At 45.9% G+C, this 22,399-nt stretch overlaps 1 protein-coding gene across 2 annotated transcripts; it reads left to right on the forward strand.

The window, feature by feature from the left end:
• The first annotated feature begins 7,743 nt into the window (after nt 1–7,743).
• Myl4 (myosin light chain 4) lies at nt 7,744–21,563 on the forward strand. Of its 2 annotated transcripts, XM_042673874.1 has the most exons (7): nt 7,766–7,981; nt 12,018–12,045; nt 16,979–17,128; nt 19,641–19,814; nt 20,421–20,498; nt 20,998–21,042; nt 21,459–21,562. In XM_042673874.1, the coding sequence occupies exons 1-6, from the start codon at nt 7,853–7,855 to the stop codon at nt 21,024–21,026; spliced, it is 588 nt and encodes a 195-aa protein (XP_042529808.1). In that variant the 5' UTR covers nt 7,766–7,852; the 3' UTR covers nt 21,027–21,042; nt 21,459–21,562. The 2 variants fall into 2 exon arrangements, with proteins under 2 accessions (XP_042529809.1, XP_042529808.1); XM_042673875.1 differs by lacking the exon at nt 20,421–20,498 and having other exon boundaries at nt 7,744–7,981; nt 21,459–21,563.
• Nucleotides 21,564–22,399: the final 836 nt, after the last annotated feature.

Raw genomic sequence — 22,399 nt, forward strand, 5'->3', positions numbered from 1 at the left:
CCTCCCTCCCTCCCTCCCTCCCTTCCTTCCTTCCTTCCTTCCTTTCTTCCTTCCTGTGCATAAGTGGGACTCCTATACACAGACTTAGATTTTGAAAAGTTAACATTTGAAAAAGTAGATATATACCTAATTTCTTTCAAGCATACTTCAAAGTAATCCAATAACCAAATCAAGTACCAAAAATTATTTTCCCTTCCTACTTGTAAATAAATGGGCAAACCTGATTAATTTATTTTAGAAAAAAATTGACTTCAAAACATAATTGTTTTCAAAACTGAGACGCTGGTGGCTCAAACCTCTAATCCTAGCTACTTAGGAGGCTGAGATCTGAGGATAGCAGTTCAAAGCCAGCCCAGGCAGGAAAGTCCGTGAGACTCTGATCTCCAATCAACCACCAGAAAACCGTAAGTGGCACGGTGGCTCAAGTGGTAGAGCACTTGCCTTGAGCTAAAGAGCTCAGGGACAGCACCCAGGCCCAGAGTTCAAGCCCCATGACCGACAACAAACAAGCAAACAAAAAAACCATAATTGTTTTCAAAACTATACCTGTCCAAGTTCAGTAAATTCACTAAATCAGATTATTCATAACTTGAAATTAACTTTATTATTAAGTAAATTTACCAAATCTCATTATTATTAACTTGAAATTCAAAAAAGTGCTTTATAAACTAAAAATCACTATATTTTTCTACAATTGTTTCATTAACATAATTAATTGTCCAAGGAGGAGATTCATTGACATTTTTATATATGCATACAGTTAACCTGCTCAACTTCACCCTCTCTATCACTGTCCCTTATTCACTTTTCTTAAAACAATTTCAACAAATTTCATCATTCTATTTTTATACATGCAAATAAACTACTTCCACCATCTTCATCCCCACTTTATTAATCTCGATAAAGGCAGAGGCTTGAAGATTGTGAATTTGAGGCACCCTGACTTACCTAGAAAGAATTTTTCTAAAAATGAAAGATAAATAAAAAAGAGAAATCAGGGAAGACCTATCTTGTTCTCTTTTGTATTACTGGGGTTTGAACTAAGCTTCTTGCTAGGTAGGTGCTTCACTGCTTAAGCCACACCCCAGTACTTTTTGCTTAATTATTTTCAAATAGGGTCTCAGCTTTATATTTGGACTGTTGTATGGCAGAACATTAGTTCAATCAGGATTCAAATTTAAGGATTTTGAGCAGTTGCTCTGTACTAGACACTCCTCTAAACAGGTCAGTTATAGTAATTCATTTAATCTTCACAACCATCCTATAGAGTTACATTAGCAGTCCAGTTTTACAGATGAGAAAATGGAGATATAAATCAACTAACAGGAATTTACCGAAACAGAACTTCAACCCAGGTAGTCTGGGTGTTGAGTGGGCTCTCATAACTTCTGCTACAAGATCCTCTAGGGGGATGGATTAATGTAGTGTTGACTACAGCTTTGACCCAGAGACATTGCTGAGAAGAGGGGAGGGAAGGTAGGCATCAAGGGCAAGACATGAAGAGTCAGGCCTGCTGTCAGCAGCATTTGAGCTCAGGCGGGAGACTGCCTTGTCTCTCTCAGGACAGGTCCTGTGTGCTTAGAGGTGAAAGGAGGAAGCGGAGGAGGGGGAGGAAGGAGTGAGTGTTGGTGAACCTAGCTCAGTTGAAGACTGATACTCCTTCTCCTTTGTACACTTGTCTGGAGCTTGACATCTGACGTTAATCGGTTGCTGTGAAATTCTATCCTGCATTTTTGAAGTCCTTCCAGTGGTAGTGTTTGGGTGGCTGAAATGACTGTGGCTCAGGCCACTCTAGATGCTTCCCAGAGGTGTCAGTTAGGCTGCTGTTACCCATGATGGCTGCCTGTGGTAGCTGCTGGTAGCCATGGCAGCCAAGGCTATACCATCTCTCACACTTGACATTTTCTGCTTCTGTTCTTTGATTGCTAATTCATGCTGGAGGGTGAACCCCAGTGAGGGGTACTCTAAATGGAGGGTATGTATATTTTTAATAATTTTTATTAGTATAAAGTAGTTGTAGGGAGTGGGGGGATTCACTGACATTTCATGCAGTTACAAAATAGTTCACAATATGTTAGCCAAATGCCTGTTGTCAGGCCTGAGAGCCTCTTCCAAAGACGTCAGGGATCTTCTCTCCATTGATACAACAGAACATATCTCTTTATAAATAATATATTTCATCTCAAAGCATTAACACTAAGTATCTGATCAGAAACCATTTTAAGAAGACAGATTTTCAACTCTATCTAGGAATCTGGGGAAAAAACAACCTGCAACAGTCAGGCCAGAAAAAGGAAATGATAAGCTCTTAAATGCAACATGAAACCTTATAAAATGTGAAAAAAAAGGTTTTAGAAGGTGTTTTTAAACAAGCATCTCATCTTCACCACAATGGCAACTAAAGAATTTAAAGAGCATAGACTCTCAGGTACAGGGATGTTTCAACAAAAGTAAGGATTAAAATGTATGTATATGTGTATGTATTTTTTTCCCCAGTCCTGGGGCTTGAACTCAGGGCCTGGGCACTGTCCCTGAGCTTCTTTTGCTTAAGGCTAGCACTCTACCACTTGACCCACAGCACCACTTCTGGCCTTTTCAGTTTATGTGGTACTAAGGAATTGAACCCAGGGCTTCATGCATGTGCTAGGCAAGCACTCTACCACTAAGCCACATTCCCAGCCCTATTTTTATTTTTTTATTTTATTTTTTGCAGAATTCGAATGGAACTCCTCTCTAACATGGTTATAATTGACAGTTGCTATATATAAACAAATTTGCAGTGGAAATTTTGTACCCTGCTAGAGAATTCTCTAGGCAGCGATTTGATCTTCAGTTTGTCTCATTTGTAAGGCATTTATTTTATTTAAAAATGGTTATTATAAAGGTGCTATAGAGAGGGATTACAGTTATATAAGTCAGGTAATGAGTATATTTCTTTTTATACAGTGTCATCCTTTCCTTCACTCTCTTAGATGATGATATTTGAAGGTCAAAGTTGCAGAGCCTAGGAAGGCAGAATATCTAACTCTGGTTTCTGGGCTCTAATTAGTCTCAGTAACCAAGGTCAGTCTCCCCTATTTAGGCTTTTTTGGGGGTCTGTTGTGGGGTTTGAACCCTTGGCGCTGCTCAAGGCTAGCTCTCTATTACTATGAGCCACACAGTGTCACTTCTGGTTTTCTGGTGGTTAATTGGAGATAAGAGTCTCATAGACTTTCCCATTCAGGCTGGCTGCTTTGAACTAGGATCCTCAGATCTCAGCTTTCAGAGTAGCTGGGATTACAGGCAAGAGCCACCACCAGCACCTGGCCTAGACTCGATGCTTGGCTCTTTCCTTGAAAGCACAGCTCTCCTCTAGTTGTTTCTTTCTTTTTCTTTTTCTTTTTTCTTTTTTTGGGTCCAGTTGTGGGGCCTGAACTCTGGGCCTAGGTGCTGTCCCTCAGCTCTTCAGCTCAAAGCCAGTGCTCTACCACTTGAGCCACAGCGCCACTTGCGGCTTTTTTTCTTTTTGCTTATGTGGTGCTGAGGAATCGAACCCAGGGCCTCAGGCATGCAAGGCAAGTGCTCTACCACTGAGCCACCTTCCCAGCCCCCTCTAGTTGTTTCTTAAGTGTTAGACACTTTTTTCCCCTGGGGTTGCTTAAAGAGAATCAGAAACGGATTTAAACAGTGCCTTCTTCCTCCTTTGTTGGGCTACCTGTGACCTGAGATTTCAGGTAAGCTTGCTCTCCCTTCTGTTTATTGACAGGCAGGCTTGTCTGGCCCTAGGGACTTGTCACATGTTTTCTGGGCCACATATATTTCACACCCTGGGTTCCCAGCTGCTGCTGTCCCCTCATCCATCCCTTTCTATCTCTTCTTCATTTCTTTCTTTCTTTCTTTTTTTTTTTTTTTGTTGGTCGTGGGGCCTGAACTCTGGGCCTGGGCGCTGTCCCTCGGCTCTTCAGCTCAAGGCTAGCACTTTACCACTAGAGCCACAGTGCCACTTTTGGCTTTTTCTGTTTATGTGGTGCTGAGGAATCGAACCCAAGGCCTCATGCATGCATGGCAAGCACCCTACTATTGAATCACCTTCCCAGCCCCCTCTTCCTCATTTCTAAACCCACATCTCGCAGTCCCTTTAGCTGCTGTCACACCCTCCTCTTCAAGGGTTGCTCCAGGAAAATGTGAGAAGCCTGGACTCACCAGTGGGTTCATTTGCCTGGGGAAAGCATGGGAAATACATACTTTCTTGTACCTGGGGTTGTTTGAAGTGCCTTGTTTGCACTATTTCTTATAAATCTCATAATTCAAGGAGATATTTACTGTTAAAGGTCATGAGCCCCAGATTGGAAGTGATTAAAAACCCAGACTTCAGGCCTATTGCTCTGCCATTCTTTCTGTTTTTGAGATGCCCCTTAGAGCCTTATTCTGCTGTCTAGCCTTGTAGTTCTGTTTCCATGCAGGCTTGATATTTTGCTTCCCTCTAGATTTAAAAAAATGTCTAATTTTTATATAAAGATGATGTACAGAGGGGTTAAGTTTCATGTCAGGTAATGAATATATATATATATGACACTGTCATCCCTTCCTTTGCTCTCTCCGTTTTTCCTTTCTGTCCCCCACCCACAAGTTTCTGTATAGTTTATTTTCAACATAGTGAGTACCACTGCTGAATTTGTAGATTTTTTTTTTAAACAGAGAAATGAAAAAACCAGCTCCCAGCTTTGTCTTCTAAGGATCATACCTCCTTCTAGAATGATTACTTTCTTAATTGGAAGAGGATGTTCATGAGCACTTCATTCACTGATTATTTAAATATTTTAAAGCCATGGAACTATTTCTTTGAAAGTGATTCTGGGAACCCAAATGTAAGAAGCACACAAGGGGTGCTGCTGGAAGTGCTGGCGATGGAGAGAGCTCCAGCGCTTGCTCTGCCCATGCTGCTTAAAGGGAGACGCTTGTTAGCAGAGACAGGATGCTGTTGGACATTCTTTGAAAGCTCCTGCTCAGCTCTCATTTTAAAGATAAGCTGAAGCCCAGAGAAGCAAAATGGTTGGTGAGTCAGGACTAGTGCCTAGCCCACTTTTCCTTCCTTCCTTCCTTCCTTTCTTCCTTCCGATCTTTCTATTGTTCCTTTTTTTTTTGGGGGGGGTCCGGTCATGGGGCCCGAACTCTGGGCCTGGGTGCTGTCCCTCAGCTCTTCAGCTCAAGGCCAATGCTCTAGCACTTGAGCCACAGCACCACTCTTGGCTTTTTTTTTCTGCTTATGTGGTGCTGAGGAATCGAACCCAGAGCCTCATGCATGCAGGGCGAGTGCTCTACCACTGAGCCACCTTCCCAACCCTCATTTCTTTTTGTTGTTGTTGTTGGTAGCGGGCCTCAAACTCTGGGCCTGGGCTCTGTCTCTCAGCTCTTCAGCTCAAGACTAGTGGTCTACCACTTGAACTATAGCGCCACTTGCGGTTTTCTGGTGGTTAATTGGAGATTAGAGTCTCACAGACTTTCCTGCTCAGGCTGGCTTTGACCTGTGATCCTCAGATCTCAGCCTCCTGAGTAGCTAGGATTACAGGTGTGAGCCACCAGTGTATGGCTCGTTCCTTCTTTCATTCTCTCTTTCTTTCTCTCCAATAGGCTTTCCACATAAATCCACTTGTGTTTCTAAGTATAAACCCAGTGCAGTGCAGAAAGGGATATTCAGAGGAGACAGTGATGGTGGGGTGGGGGAGGCTAAGCTTCTTCCCCTGCCTTTCTCATCACCAATAAACCTCACTTTACCACCCCCCTGGGGGGAAACGGTCAGTGAGATGATCACAGAAACAGAGATACATGGGGGTAAGGTGAAGTGAAAAGGGTGAAGGGACTGTCACCTCTAGTCTTGCTCCTGCATCCTCTTGGGCAAGTTCTAGTCCCCTTTCCTTTGAAGGCTCTCTGCCAACCAGCAGCAGGCACAAAAGTAGACTATAGAAAGGGCACACTGGGAGGCAAACTTAGCCAGCCCTGCACTGCCTAGGTAGAGCTGAATATTTTCAGGCAACTCCAAAAAACTCCCTGGCCCTTGGGTTTCACACATGTAAAGTGGGCCTTTTAGGCTCTGATAGTAATGGCTTTGGAAAGGGAGCCTGTACTTACAGATATAGGGAATGGGCAGATTTAAATTATAGGAATTATAGGTTTAGGGGCTAATCGTGATCAGGTACTCTATTCTAGCTTTTTGTTTGTTTGTTTTAGACTGGGTCTCCATTATGGAGCCCAGGCTAGCCTGGAACTCCCAATCTTCCTGCTTCAGCCTCCCAAGAACTGGGTTTACAAGCATGCAGATCCACACCAGGAAACTAGACAGCCACAGTAGCTCTCCTGCTTTCCTCCAAGCTCTGCATTCTGAAGATTCAGCTCAAAGCAGTTCTGTGTGTGTAGTTTTGAATACTTCATTGACTTTCAAAACTTTCACAGTTTTTTTTTCCAAAACAGTATATGCTTGTTATAAAATTTTCCATTAATACAGGAAGTGAAAAAAGTAAAAAACTGTAAATGGCTGTCCTCCTCCTGGTCTAATTCCTTTGGTCCCCAGGGGTGTCTCCTGTTGATATCTGACTGGGTCTCTGATCCTGCCCTTTCTTTCTTTTCTTTCCTTTTTTTATTTTTTGAGACAGGGTCTTATTATATAGCCCAGGCCAGCATGGAATTTGCTAGGTAGCCAAGGCTGACTTTCAACATCCTTCTGCCTATGGCTTCTGTGTGCTGGTATTACAGGCATGGATCACCACCCTTGGCTCTATCCTACCCTTTCTGATAAATGCTTGTCTGCCTTTCTTCCCAATAAATGGAACTATAGTATAAATTAATCAATTACACACTTTAGAATGAGACACTCCAGTATGCTGGTCCCTGACCTTGGCCAAGTTATTCAACCACTTTTAGCCTCAACCTTCTTGTGTGAAAAACGGGGGGGGGGGGGGGGGGGTTTAATAAAATACTATCTGCCTGGTAGGATTATGGTGACGATTTAATGAGATTTTTTTATATGAAAGTGCCAACAGTGCCAGGCACATACTTAGTGCTGCACACATGTGCACACTGACTGGGAAGTACAGAATGTGTTAGAGGTAGAGTACAAATGCCTGGATTTCTGCCACACCTCTGCTTCTCATCTAAATCCCTTTGGGCCCATGTTCAGTAATCAGTACTTGTTGAATGAATGATGGGGGTGGAGGACCAGGGATTTGTGGTCTATGGAGTGCCTTGAGATGCCTGCTCTGGAAAATGGAGGGTTTTGCCTTTGGATCCAGAGGTGTGGGACAGCAGGGTTGGCTAGACCAGCCATGGTGGGAGAATTGAGCTTCAGGGTCGAGCAGAGGGCCCAGAGTGGCTCTCAGCTTAAAGGATCTTGGCTTAAAAGGAATGTGTAGTGGGCTGCCTCTGTTCAGAAGGGGCTAAAAAAAGCCGCAGCCTCCCCTGGGCTTTGTGTGAGGGTTATCAACTGCTCAAGTCAGCTCATCTCTTTGGCTATTCTGGCACTTTTGAGAGGGTCTGTTTTCCTGGCCTCTTGGGTTTCTACTGATTGGCAGGAAGGGGTTCCAGCCTGCCCAGAGGTGGAGGCTATGAGGAATGAGGTGTGTGTGTTGAGGGGGGAATGGGAGGGGTCTGGTGGCCCCAAACCTGGTGACAATACCCAGTTGTCAGCTGTACCCTGCTGGTGTTTTTCTTCCTTTTATAGTCAGTAGCAGTTGCTCTTGCTCTCACCCAGCTCCTCTGTGGGGGCTCCTGCCCAGGATAAAAGCGGAGGGAGCTGGCCCAGTCTCCCATCTTGTCACTCAGGAGTTCCATCTCTTGGTTCCTTCTCAGGTACCACCTTCACTGAAGATCCCACGAGAACATGCCTCCCAAGAAGCCGGAGCCAAAGAAGGAGGCGACCAAGCCAGCCCCAGCCCCAGCCCCTGCCCCTGCCCCGGCCTCTGCTCCTGAGGCCCCCAAGGAGTCTGCCTTTGACCCCAAGAGTGTAAAGGTGAGTGAAGCATGGGGTATGGGGTGACAGTCAAAGACCTATCAGCTCTGGAGATCAGACCAGAGTGAAGACTCTGATGTCCATGGCCCAGATCTCTGGTATTAGACAAGGGGAGATGAAGTGCATCTCAGGTCATAACTCTTCTCCCTTGAGAACAGGTTGCTACTGAGTGCTAGGAGATCCTCCCTAGGTACCCCACATTTTCCCAGAAGAGTCATGAATGGTGGGAGGTATAACCAATCAGCCAACCATGTAGTCTTTAAACTTTTTTTTTTTTTTTCCTATCCTGGGGCTTAAACTCAGAGCCTGGGTGCTGTCCCTGAACTTTTGTACTCAAGGTGAATGCTTTATCATTTTGAACCATAACTCCATTTCCAGCTTTTGTTTTTTTCTGAGTCTCAAGGACTTTTCTTGACTGGGCTGGCTTCAAACCATGATCCTCAGATCTCAGCCTCCCAAGTCATTAGAATTATAGGCATGAGTCACAGGTGCCAGGCTCATGCAGTCTTTTTAAGTCACTGTGTGGTTATTGGGTGAAGTAAAGGAAACTGGCCTTTTCCCTGGGAGTTGGTACATTGTCTTTATGGAAAGCAGCCAGGAAGGACGCTGCCTCTGTGCTAGAGACCTGGGCAGAGCTGTATTCACAAGCAGTCCTTCAGGAGGGAGCGGGGAAGGAAGCCTATAGATAAAGTGAGAGTCACTGGGGACTTATCGCTCCCTTTTTCCCCTACCCTGGTGGGCCCCTCCTTTTGTAGCCTTAGCCTCAATTTCTATGTGTTGTTTACAGCCGACTGGCCTACCAGAGGTTGGAGACAAGTCTGCTTCCCTCAGCCTCCCCAGCTCCTCTTGGCTCTTTCCTGTTCCCTTCCCCCTGGAGCCTCTTTGCCCCTAGAACTAATGTGGGCCCCACTGGCTGACGCAGTCATTTCAGGCCTCTCAGCAATCTGGCCCAGCTGCTGAAGGAATGAACAGGGAGGGGTCAGCCCTCTGAGACTCCTCTTGGAGGCCTCTGAAGAGGGGCAGTTTTAAGCTTTGGCACTACAGTGGGAGAGGTCAAGTGGCCACTGGTATGAAGAGCTATTAATAACAGGCTGGGGAGTGGTGGGCCTCTGGAGATCTCAGCCTTAGGGCAGACTTAAGGTGTGGTGAGGAATCAGGCCCAAATCAGAGGCCAGGTTCTGTGAATAAAAGAGGGAATCTAAAGCACCAAGATCTCCCAGCACAATAGCATACTCTATAATATTGTGTAAGGACCCTGGAGTTGAATCCTGGTGATCCCCGTATGGGGCAGGAGTTAAGCAGAACTGGCTTGACCAAGAGATGGAGGTAGTCACCCCATTCCTGGGTAAGTCACTCCCATTATGGAAGAGAAGTGGACTTATCTGTTTCCTTAGGAGCCCTCCTTGCCTTTATTTCTGATTTTATTTATTTGTGTTTTTGTCAGTCTTGGGACTTGAACTCTGAGCCTGGGCACTGTCCCTCAGCTCTTCAGCTCAAGGTTAGTTCTTTACCACTTGAGCCACAGTGCCACTTCTGGTTTTCTGGTGGCTTATGGGAGATAAAATTCTCATAGACTTTCCTGCCTGGGCTGGCTTTGAATGACAATCCTCAGATCTCAGCCTCCTGAGTAGCTAGGATTACAGGCATGAGCCACTGGCAACTGGTTCTGATTTGTTTTGCTTTGATAAAGTACCACACCTGGTCCCTGGCATCTTAACAGCAGCTGCCTGGTGGCATCAGATGTATGCTCTTTCTTTGATCTGTCCCATCCACCTTTTCCAGAGTTGCTGCTTGGAATTCTCTTTTCTATGTCCGCATCTTCTAACTGGGAGATGTTGAAGTTGCTTTAAAGTAGTAGTTAAGATCATCATCTTTCATAAGAACTGCTTCCCTGGGCTGGGAAGGTGGTTCAGTGGTAGAGTGCTTGTCTACCATGCATGAGGCCCTGGGTTCAATTCCTCAGCACCACATAAGAAGAAAAAGCCAGAAGTGGAGTTGTGGCTCAAGTGGTAGAGTGCTAGCCTTGAGCTGAAGAGCTGAGGGACAGTGCCCAGACCCAGAGTTCAGGCCCCACAACCAACAAAAAAAAAAAAGAAAGAAAAAAGAACTGCTTTCCTCTAGTAATGTACTTACCCAGTTCCATTGCTTCTAAGGTTCTTCACTCAAATCGAGAGCCAAAGTAAACCTAAGCCCAATGTTCTGCTTCTATGCAAGTTTCCCTCACATGTTTTTACTTCTGGAATGTAGAGTATCGAAAGTAAGGCAAACTGTACCTTTTCCTCAGAGAGTTAATGTGGAACATATTCCATTTTGGGGTTCCTTTTAACTTCCTCATTTCCCCCCACCTGCAACTTGACAAATCCAATTCTGATAACTGCTTTCCCTTCTGAGCCTTCCTGATGGACACAACAATAGCAACGGTATTAAGACCAGGATGGCCCTGAAGAAGATGCTCCACTATTTCCTTGTGGTATAACCACCCCCACTGGGGTAGGGGGGATGGAGTAGAGTGAGATGAGAGAGGACAAGAAGATCTGGATTCAAATAATGACTTCATGCTTGTCATCACCCTTGTTTTCAGAGCTTCTCTTCTGATATTACATTGGTATTGAGTCATTATGGATTGTGAGGGGAAAACCAAAATTCACTGCTTCAGACAACACATTTTTTTATGAGTGCCTACTATATGCCAAGCATTTCAATGACAATAAATCTCTGCTCTGAGGGAACCCTGGTTTTGAGGAGACAGGGCACAGGGAAAAGGAGGAACTAGGAAAAAGTCACGAAGCTTTGAGGGCACATGCACAGGACTGAGCAGCTAAGAGGACAGGTGCTGAAGGGAAAGGATGGGGTGGGATGGTGGAAAGAAGAGGACAGGGGATGGAGGCCAAGTGGAGAGGGACAGTGGGAAGGAAAGCTTCATTGATTGACAGGCAGCATCAAGTAGGAAAGAGAGTTCTGTTGGGCAGAGATGGCACCCAGAGGAAGAGGAATGGCATCTTGTCAGAGGACTATAAACTAGGGAGACAGAGTGAAAGTGAAGGAAATTTAGGAATGGCTAGGATGAGCAATCTGTTTTTTGTTGTTGTTGTTGGGTCTGGTCGTGGGGCCTGAACTCTGGGCCTAGGCGCTGTCCCTCAGCTCTTCAGCTCGAGGCTGGTGCTCTACCACTTGAGCCATAGTGCCACTTCCAGCTTTTTCTGCTTATGTGGTGCTGAGGAATCAAACCCAGGGCCTCAGGCATGCAAGGCAAGTGCTCTACCACTGAGCTACCTTCCCAGCCCTGAGCGATCTGTTTTTGACCAAAAGTAATTGAATAGGAGGAATCTTATCAGTTCTAGAGTTATGTAGATTATGTCTCTTTCTCTTCCTGGTAAGTACTGAGAGCTTTGGAGGCTGCGTTATTTTACAAGTTGTTAGCTGTGGCCCTTTCATCAGGAGACTGGTGGGTTTTTGTTTGTTTGTTTTTTTTGTTTTTGGTCGTCGTGGGTCTCTGGGCCTGGGCACTATCCCTCAGCTCTTCAGCTCAAGGCCAGTGCTCTACCGCTTGAGCCCCAACGCCACTTCCAGTTTTCTAGTGGTTTAGTGGAGATGAGAGTCTCATGGACTTTCCTGCCTGGGATGGCTTTGAACCTTGATCCTCAGCTCTCAGCCTCCTAAGTAGCTAGGATTACAGGTGTGAGCCACTGGCGCCCGGCAAGACTGGTGTTTTATATTAAGCTAAGTCCCCTTCCTTCCTCATCAGTGGGGTGGAGGTGGCTAGACTTCCCTTTGTAAGCTTTAAAAGTCTCAGCCCTGGGCAGGGAAGGTGGCTCAGTGGTAGAGTGTCTGCCTTGCATACATGAGGCCCTGGGTTTGATTCCTCAGCACCACATAAGTAGAAAAAGCCAGAAGTGGTGCTGTGGCTCAAGTGCTAAGCGAGCACTTGAGCTGAAGAGCTGAGGGACAGTGCCTGGGCCCAGAGTTCAAGCCCCACACTGACATAAGGTAAATAAATAAATAAAGTCTCAGCCCTCACTCTTCTTTCTCCCCACAGATTGACTTCACTGCAGACCAGATCGAAGGTGAGTACAATTCCTCTTCTCTTGATTGCACTTACTTTTCTGGAGAAGGAGGAAGAAGAGAAGGGGTTGTTGTCCTCGCAGTAATAGTACTTATTATCATTAAAACAAACCTATAGTGAGCACTTACCATGCATTAGGCGCAGTCTGAAACACTTTATATGGATTAATTCATTTAATTCTTTTTTTTTTTTTTGGGGTCTGGTTGTGGGGCCTGAACTCTGGGCCTGGGTGCTGTCCCTCAGCTCTTCAGCTCAAAGCTAGCGCTCTACCACTTGAGCACCACTTCCGGCTTTTTTTTCTTTTTGCTTATGTGGTGCTGGGGAATCGAACCCAGGGCCTCATGCGTGCAAGGCAAGCGCTGTACCACTGAGCCACCTTCCCAGCCCTTCATTTAATTCTTATAGCTACCCTAAGAGGCAGTAGCTATCACAGGTGTAGCATTTTACAAGTGACAAAATGAAGGCACAAAGCCTTCATGTGGAGGCATGTACTTGTAATCCTATCATTCATGAGACTGAGAGAGGAAGATTGCAAGTTGAAGGTCAGCTTTAGCTACCTCAAAACAACAACAAAGAAAAACAAAACAAACAAACACAAGAACCCCTTCACTGCAGAGAGGGTATCCTGATTCAGCCCCTGCATTTAAAACACGCGTGCATGCGCGCGCGCGCGCGCGCACACACACACACACACACACACACACACACACACACACACACACACGAGTTAGGTGGGGTTTCAATATGTAACTGGAATGGCCTTAAACTCTTGATCATCCTGGCTTAGCTTCCAGAGTACTGAGATTACAGGTTTGCACTACTATGCCTGGAAATATTCTGTTTTAAAAATTAGTAAACGAGCCAGATGCTGGTGGCTCACACCTGTAATCTTAACTACGCAGGAGGCTGAGATCTGAGGATCATAATTCAAAGTCAGACAGGTCAGAAAAGTCTGTGAGACTCTTATGTCCAATTAACCACCAGAAAACTGGAAGTGGCTCTGTGGCTCAAGTGTTAGAGCACTCACCTTGAGCTGAAGAGCTCAGGGACAGTGCCCAGGCCCAGAGTTCAAGCCCCATGATGATGATGATGACGACGACCACAACCACCACCACCACCACCAACAACAAAAATTAGTACATGCACATGGTAAAACAAAAAAAAAAAAAAATATACTATGGAAAAATGAATAATAGGCTGGGAAAGCTAATGCATGCTTGTAATCCAAGCACTCAGGGAGTGGAGGCAGAGGACTGAGAATTCAAGACCTTCCTGGGCTTGAATAATAAATAATAAAAGAAATGAAAAATAAAATAAAAAAGAAATAGAAATAAATAAAGAAAAATAAAATAAAAAAGAAAAAGAAAAAACACTAGTAAATAAAAAAAGTGTGTTTTTCTCTCCCAAAGACAACACTGTTAGCAGACCTTTATATATCCTGTATATAAAAACCTACAACTATCTATGCATAAAAACTTTACACAAACCAAGCCATGTGATACTGCTCCACATCCTTCATGACCTATATGTATTTGCATTTAATTACATAATATATAATAATATATTTGGAAATTATTTAATAATTCACATAGTGTGCTAACTTTTTTTCCCAGATGATTCCATAACACCTCACAGATGCAGTCAGGACTACATGGCTGCATGTTCAGGTTGTTCCTGTCAGGGAGATCACTGTTTTCCTCAAGTGAATCTCCCAGCAGTGGGAAGGAGGGTTCCTCCATTTGAGTTCTAACTGTACTGTCAAACGACCTTCTGAATATTTGTTGTTCTACAAATTGAGCATGAGAGCTGGCATGTGCATTTTGAAACGACTGAATTAACTCCAGTTCTTTTATTATAGGACCTGTGGATATTTCAGTCAATAGTTTTTTAGGGGTGCTGTGAAGTTTTGATAGTTAACTTTTATTTAGTGCTATTTTAATTAAAGAGATGCTTACACAGACATACAAACTCCTCAGTACCAGGGAGGATTGGAAAATGTACTAAAGTGCAAATATTTTCATTTCCCAAAAGGAAATCATGGTTAGAACCAGTTGGGACAACTGGTTGGGCTTTGCTTTCCTTAGAGATTTTCAGGGATAGAGAGCTAGTTTATTCCGATCTTTCAATCTTTCATCACCTTACTTTGAAGCTTCTTCCCCCCCTCCCTCATTTTGCTGGTTCAGTTTCTCCTCTTCCCTTCCCTCCCTGCCCCTCCTCTCTACTATTTCCTTAATAGTTAGAAGTGACATCTGCACTGGCTTATAATAAGTGAGTGTAATAATACCTATAGCATAAGGTTCTTGTAAAGTTCAATGAGGTAATCCATACAAAATTACTAGCACAGGGCCAGGCCCCCAGGAAATGCTGAAACCATAGGTCATTCTGCCTAAAACCCTTTCCCTCACATTCCCATCTCCTACTGAGCATTTCCCTGTCTTCTTAGACTAGAAGATTCCTTCTTTTGTCCAATCTGACTTCACTTCTCCTCCACCTCCTCCTCTTCGTCTTCCTCCTCTTAGTCTTCTTCCTCCTCCTTCTTTTATGCCAGTCCTGGGGCTTGAACTCAAGGCCTCATGCTCTTGCTTGGCTTTTTTGCCACCATTTGAGCCACTTTTGACTTTTTGGTGGTAAATTGGAGATATGAATCTCACGAACCTTACTGCCCTGACTAGCTTCAAACCACAGTCCTCAGATCTCAGCTTCCTGAGTAGCTAAGATTACATGTGTGAGCCACCAGCTTGAATTTACACTTCCAGACAAGTTGTAAGAGGATCAAAAGTCTGAGTTCAAATTTAACTAACAAATCTATACCTTCTGAGCCTTTGTGCCAGTTGGTCATGGGGCCAGCTCAAGGCTAGTGCTCTACCACTTGAGCCACAATGCCACTTCTGGTTTTCCTGCTTATATGGTGCTGATAAATCAAACCCAGGGCCTCATGCATGCCACCTTCCCAGCCCCCTATCTCCTGTTCTGATAGAGAACAATACCAAGGTCATGCTTGAATGACTTGGCCAAGATCACACTTTAAGCGATAATGCTGAGATAGAACTCAGTTAGATTGTAAATATGTAGGTATTTACAATGTATTAATGTTTTAAAATACATTATTGTATTTCTATACGTTACAGTATTAGTTTGAATATAATTTCAGGACCCTGTTAGGTAGGTACCATTTATACAAGAGAATGGATTTCTAGAGGTTGGTTAAATGTTTACTCTCCCAATATCAGATAGTTAATAAGCAATTCAAATGGCATTTAAACCCAATTATGCTGTAATGTAAAGAACCTTTACATTCATAAAAGTTCAAAGAAACAGCTGTAAGAAAGTAAGTGCAATAGAAACTCGAATGTGTGGAATGATTTTTAAACAATCTGTATGCAACCTCTAAGGAAATAAACATTTCCAAAGAACTTATTTGGAAAGGATTAAAAACAACTTCTGTCCTAAGCAGTTATATATTCTTCTTTGATTTATGTTGCAAATCTGCTTAAGAAACTACTTCTTGATGGCCAGTTTAAGGTAACTTCAGTCTTGGCTGAGTTCAAATTAAGGAAGGATTAAGGCTTTTTGCAAAAAAGCCCAGGAGCCCCTTCATTTGACCATTCTCCTTAGACACCTTCCCTGATACCTTCAAGGAACCTGATTTTATTGAGCTGACTGGGGCACTAGGTGACATGACCACCATTTTTGATTTCTTTACCATGTGCTAGAAACCATACTTGGTAGGTTTTGTGATACCAGCAAGCACTCAAGTAAAGCATTATATCCCCCACTTAAATAGAGTGCCAGATGCTAATGGCTCATGCCTATAATCCTAGCCTAGTTAGGAGGTTGAGATCTGAGAAACATGGTTGAGAGCCAGCCCAGGCAGAAAAGTCTGTGAGACTCTTAGCTCCAATTAAACACCAAATTGCTGGAAGCAGAGCTGTGGCTCAAATGGTAGAGTTGCCAGCTTTGAGTGAAAAAGCCAAACAAGAGTAGGAGGCTGAATTCAAGCCCCAATATAGGCGTGCATGCACGCACGCGCACACACACACACACACACACACACGCATAATGCTAAGAAATAGAGGACCCACAGAGGTAGGTAGCTTGCCCAAGGCCATGTGGGTTCGAGGCAGAGCTGGGTTGTCTGACTGTAGTTGCAGTGTCACCTTGTTGGCCTAGAACATGCAGTACTGATAATCGCTGACTTATGAACAGGTCTTATCATTCTGGAAAGTGTCTCCCTTATCCTGCTATGTCTGGCCACACTCCTAGTGACAGGGAGGGTGGGTGGGGCAGAGTGACCACTCTCTTCGTGAGCTCCTGCCTGGCTTTTCTGTTCTACAGGCAGAGCCAAGCTGAGAACCCAGGAGCCTCACCCACGGGCTGTTTCTACTCGGCCATTGTAGACAGCCCGGAGCCTCTTCTACCCTGGGGAAGGACGAGTGGAAAGGAGGGTGGAGGTAGAAAAACATCTAAATTGTGTAAAAAGGAATAGAGAAGGGAAGCCAGGCCCAGTACCAACAAGGCTCATGGAGGCCCCTGGCTCCTCTTCAGCTGTCAGAAGATGGGTGGGAGCAGCTTCCAAGGATAGCCTGGGACAGTGGCCAAAGGGAAATAATGACATCTTTTAACCATCACAAGACCTGATGTTCAGCCTTGGCTGAGGCTAAAGGAGGCTAAGCAGCTCCCAGCCAACGCCTTCTCTTTGAGGCTAGGGAGCTGGAGCTGGATCTTTTTTTTTTTTTTGGTCCAGGGAGCTGGAGCTGGATCTTTTTTTTTTTTTTGGTCCAGTCGTGAGGCTCTACCACTTGAGTCATAGCGCCACTTCCGGCTTTTTTCTTTTTGCTTTTGTGGTGCTGAGGAATCGAACCCAGAGCCTCATGCATGCAAGGCAAGCTCTCTACCACTGAGGCACCTTCCCAGCCCGGATCTTTTCTTTACAGAGTTCAAAGAAGCCTTCTCATTGTTTGACCGGACTGCAGCGGGAGATATGAAGATCACTTATGCACAGTGCGGGGATGTGTTGAGGGCCCTGGGCCAGAACCCCACCAACGCTGAGGTGCTGCGTGTCCTGGGCAAGCCGAAGCCTGAAGGTCAGCGTGGGCTCCACCACCCCAGGCCTCTCTCTCAATTTGTTTCCTGTCACTCTTGCTGTCTCCTCCCCACATCTCGTTTTAAAATAGTGCTTCTGAGCCGGGTGCTGGTGGCTCACGCCTGTAATCCTAGCTACTCAGGAGGCTGAGATCTGAGGATCGCGGTTCAAAGCCAGCCCGGGCAGGAGAGACCGTGAGACTCCTATCTCCAATAAACCACCAGAAAACCGGAAGTGGTGCTGTGGCTCAAGTGGTAGAGCGCTCGCCCTGAGCTGAAGAGCTGAGGGACAGCGCCCAGGCCCAGAGTTCAAGCCCCATGACCGACCAAAAAAAAAAAAATAGTGCTTCTGGGCCAGCCTCCTTCATCCAGCCTACCCTGGTCCCACTTCAAGATGGAATCTAGAAGCCCCAGCACTTGGTTGTTCATTGAAGAACCTAATGGTCCTATCCCCCTCATTGGGTCTCACACTCCTGGGGGGGGGAGAGGGGGGGGCAGAAGAAACAGTTGTTACTTCTGCAGCTTTCCCTAGTACTGAACCCCAGTTATACTCCCAGGGACATGGCCATGAACAGGAAGGCTAGGTGGGAATCTGACAGCTAACCACCTTGCCATACCTCCCCCCCCCCCCATCCCCATGCCAACTTCTTAGCCCAGGGCTCTGTCATAAAACCTCATCCTGTGACTATTGTGAGTTGTACCGTCAAGAATTTATTTCAGAGGGCTGGGAAGGTGGCTCAGTGGTAGAGAGCTTGTCTTGCATGCCTGAGGCCCTGGGTTCGATTCCTCAGCACCACATAAGCAGAAAAAAAAGCCGGAAGTGGCACTGTGGCTCAAGTGGTAGAGCACTAGCCCCCCCCCCCCCCAAAAAAAAGAATTTATTTCAGTAATGACTGACAAATATTTGTCAGTCATGGGGCTTGAACTCTGGGCTTGGCTCTTTCTCTCAAGGCTAGTCTCTACCTCTTGAGCCACAGTGCTACTTCCAGTTTTCTGATGGTTAATTGGAGATAATAGTCTCATGGACTTTGCTGTTGGGGCTGGCTTTGAACTGTGATCCTCAGATACCAGCCTCCTAGGTAGGTAGGATTACAGGGGTGAGTCACCGGTACCTGGCTTTAAAATTTTTTTTTAATATTAAATCAGAGCAGATTTCAAACTAGTTCTGTATGCTGAGGCCTTGTCCAGCCATTTGTACCAAAACTTGATTGTTTTTGCTGAATGAACTTTTAGAAACAGATGTTGTAGAATGTGAATGTCATATATCATGTGTGATAGTGAAGTTGAAAGCTTCCACCTAATCATGGACTTTTCTTCAGAGGCACAGGCAGGAGAAGGGACTGGGCAGATTTGGGCAGTATACCCAGGAAAGATGGATTTTTCTGTCTCTGGGGGCTCAGAGTAGTCCTCCCCCCCCCACTTCTCTAGATGAAGTACCAGGGTTGGGGGTGGGAAGGTCCAGAGGACCAGAGCTTGTCCAGGCCAGCAGGACTTCTTAGAGGTCAAAAGATGACTTGGACTATTTCCATTGGTGCTGGTGGGGGGAATGAGGTGGTGTTCATAGGTGACTATAAAGAAAGAAATACCAAAATCTTGCTCCATTTAAAAATTATTTTCTGGGGCTGGGAAGGTGGCTCACTGGTAGAGCGCTTGCCTTGCATGCTCGAGGCCCTGGGTTCGATTCCTCAGCACCACATAAGCAAAAAGTAAAAAGCCGAAAGTGGCGCTGTGGCTCAAGTGGTAGAGCACTAGCCTTGAACTGAAGAGCTGAGGGACAGCGCCCAGGCCCAGAGTTCAGGCCCCACGACTGGACCAAAAAAAAAAAAAATATTTACTACAGGCACTGGTGGCTCACACCTATAACCCTTAGCTACTCAGGAGGCTGAGATCTGAGGATCAAAGCAAGTCTGCACAGGAAAGTCCAATTAACCCAGAAAACCCTAAGTGGTGCTGAGGCTCTAAGTGGCAAAGTGCTAGCCTTGAGCAAAAGAGCTCAGGGACAGCACCCAGGGCCTTAGTTCAAGCCCTATGACTGACAACAAAAGAAAATTATATTGAAGTGTGGGAAATAGTGTACTATTACCAAGAAAATGACAAATGTACAAAAAACAGATCAAGTCTAAGTACTCAGGCAGGCTATTCTAATCATGGGACAGAGTTATAAATATTTGTTTTTTTTCCCATTCAATTGCTTTCCAGTGACTCTTTCACTTGTCAGGTGAGGCTAGGGCCAGAATCTCGATGTTGTCACCCTCAGCCCCTCTTGTCTAGCTGGCCACCTGAAGCTCAGAAGTCTGCATGATAGAGTTTCCCCTGCCCCCGTTCAAGTTTCCCAAGTGCTTGCCTTGCTCTGCTGGGCATCTCTGTGCCCTCCAGGGAGACTGGCTGAGTGGCCCCTCCACAAACATCTGTAACCCTAAGTCCAGGGTGCTGTTCACCCGTGAGGCTCTTCTTGGCCCCTGTTCCCTGCGCATCAGCTCACGTGGCTTTCTTTGTCCTCTTGCCTGTTGGAAGAGATGAATGCCAAGATGCTAGACTTTGAGACATTCCTGCCCATCCTGCAACACATCTCCCGCAACAAGGAGCAAGGCACCTATGAGGACTTCGTGGAGGGGCTGCGTGTGTTTGACAAGGAGAGCAATGGCACCGTCATGGGCGCTGAGCTTCGCCATGTCCTTGCCACCCTTGGTATGTCAGCTGGATGGAGATAAAGCCCAGGTGGGAGGGAGGGGAAGAGGGAGGGGCCAGGGGCAGTAGCCAAGGGTCTTCATGCCTGATCCAAGGCCTATCTACCGGGGCTCTGAAGTTACAGCTATCCTCAACTGGAGTTGCCAAGAATGTATCAGCAGTTGGAAGAGGCGAGAAGTTGGCAGAGCAGGGGTCACTCTCAGGCCTGAGAGAGGGGCCCTGAGCTTCTGTTTCTTTTCTTCTTTTAAAATAAAAATTTTAATTTTAATTTTAAAGGTGATGTAAAGAGAGGTTACAGTTACATAAGTCAGGTAAAGAGTACATTTCTTTTGAGACAATGTCACCCCTTCCCGCTTTTGTTTCTTGCAACTGTCACAGGCCCAGGTGGTCAGAAAGAGAAAGATGGGGGTGGGGTGGGGGTGGGTGGGCAGGCTTCAGGGAGAAGGTGGGGCTTAAATTTCCTTGAGCCCACCTTCCAGAGCCTATGGGGAGACTTGCCTGAACCACTTTCCAGATCCAGGGCATCTTGGACCTCCAGCCCTAGGGCATACTTGGGCTTTGCCATTTGTAATTGAGAGACTACTGCCCTCCCACCCCCTACTCCAGGAGAGAAGATGACAGAGGCTGAGGTGGAGCAGCTGTTGTCTGGGCAGGAGGATGCCAATGGCTGCATCAATTATGAAGGTATCTGTCCTGCCTTGCTTGGCAGGGAGCCCCGTGTGGGAGGGTGGTGTGGCAATGGGCTTGGACTGTCCTTCAGGATGTATACATCACATAGGCTAGATGGACTCCTGCTGGGTGCTGCCCTTTTCCATCTTTGTGGAAATGGAGCATCCTGGGAAGAGCATGAGTTCTATGTGACTTGTGTGCCTTGTGACCTGACCTGTGTGACTTGGATCAAATCACTTACCTTCTCCCAGCCGCGGTTTTCTCACCTGGGCAGTGGGGCCATGCTGAGTACATTCTCAAGGTTACAGGGCTTCATGGGGACTATAGTCTACGGCAGAATTGAGGTCTTTTCTTCCTTCTTCCTTTTCCCCACCAACCCTTTAATCGCAGCCTGGAAGGGGGCAGTGGGAGGCCTGAAGTGTAGGACAGAGGAAAGTAGTTTAAGCAATGGAGAAGGAAGTAAGGAGTAGAAACAGGCCAAGTCCAATGGCTGATTTTCTGCTCTCTTTCCTAGCCTTTATCAAGCACATCATGTCTTGCTGAAGCAGATCCCTCCCGGGTGAGTGCCACCTCTCTCCCTTGTTCCCTTCGGGGACATAGAGACTCCACACTACCACATGCCGTGTTGCTCTTCTGCTCCAGGTCTCTTAAGAGGAAATGGCCCTGGCCACTGTTTCCCCTGGGGTCGTAGTGCCCTGGTTCCCTTCCTTCCCTACCAACTGCTCTCCCTTGTCTTTTCATCCCAGCATGACCTTTATTGTCCAGTCCTCTGCCTGTGCCAGATCTCTCTGGCCTGGGACCCCTGCACAGGCTCTGGGGTGGGAGAAAACCCCATCTCAAGTGACTGATGCCAGTCCTCTTTCTCCCTTCCATGTGCTCCCTTGGGTATGGGACTGGCCTGACAGCGATATGGGGTTGTGGTGGGGAGTGTAGTATGGGAGTGACAGGCCCTCTCCATCTAGCACTTTCTTTCAGGTGCTTGGCCCTGGAACAGGCCATCTTTGGGTGAGTTATGAGAGGCCCATATGAAATGGACGACTGGACTTAGCCACTATGCTGCAGCCCCAGGAGCCCTATCCACAGTCCTCCCTGTAAATAAACAGCTTCAGGAAGGCTAGGTTGAATTCCTGATTCTAACCAGGCTCTGAGTTGTTTTTTTGAACCTAATTAATTGAGTGATGTGTGTGTGTGTGTGTGTGTGTGTGTATCTGTCTGTCTGTCACCTAAGACCTTGTATGTGTTCTCAGAGAAATGAGTCAGATCCGGGAGCTGGGGGACAAGGACAAAAGCTCAAGGATCTGGAAATACTGAGTCAGACCCATGAGCGAGAGTTCTGGAAGTGCTGTTTGACAAGCCAGGAGTTTCATTCTTTAACACTCACTTCCTACCTCATCTCCCCCTCAGGTGGTCAGTAGGAAAGGGGACAGCAGGACCTCAAAGGGTAGTAACCTTCCTCCTCCTCCTCCTCTTCCAGATCTTCTTCCTCCTCCTTCTTCCTCCTCCTGCGTTTCCTCTTTCTCTTCTTTCAATTTTGGGTGAGAACTGGAGATGTGGCTCAGGGTAGAGTGCTTGCTTAGCATGCATGAGGTCCTGGGTTCTGTCATACACACACACTCACATACACACACACACACTCACATACACACAGATATCCACACTCACACATGCACATACAGATACACACACTCATTCAAAATTATGGTAAAACACAGGTAACATCAAACTTAGCATCTTAACTCTTTTGAGGCATACAATCCAGTACTCTTAGAGCACATGTATTGTTGTATACCCAATCTCCACAACTTTCTTATCCTCTCAGATGAAGCTTTGTGCCCATTAAACATCTTCAGTCCCCCCTACTCACTGGCAATCTGTTTTATGACTCTGTCTACTCCAGATAAGTGGAATTGTGACTG

Source organism: Dipodomys spectabilis, unplaced genomic scaffold (assembly GCF_019054845.1).
Source record: "Dipodomys spectabilis isolate Male_0828 unplaced genomic scaffold, ASM1905484v1 ptg000018l, whole genome shotgun sequence".
Classification (NCBI taxonomy): domain Eukaryota; kingdom Metazoa; phylum Chordata; class Mammalia; order Rodentia; family Heteromyidae; genus Dipodomys; species Dipodomys spectabilis.

Excerpts from the sequence above, each read along its gene's own strand:
- Myl4 (XM_042673874.1), top strand. The coding sequence starts at position 7,853 with ATGCCTCCCAAGAAGCCGGAGCCAAAGAAGGAGGCGACCAAGCCAGCC. Across the intron at positions 7,982-12,017 it reads TTGACCCCAAGAGTGTAAAG|ATTGACTTCACTGCAGACCA; the intron begins GTGAGTGAAGCA and ends TTCTCCCCACAG. Across the intron at positions 17,129-19,640 it reads GGGCAAGCCGAAGCCTGAAG|AGATGAATGCCAAGATGCTA; the intron begins GTCAGCGTGGGC and ends GCCTGTTGGAAG.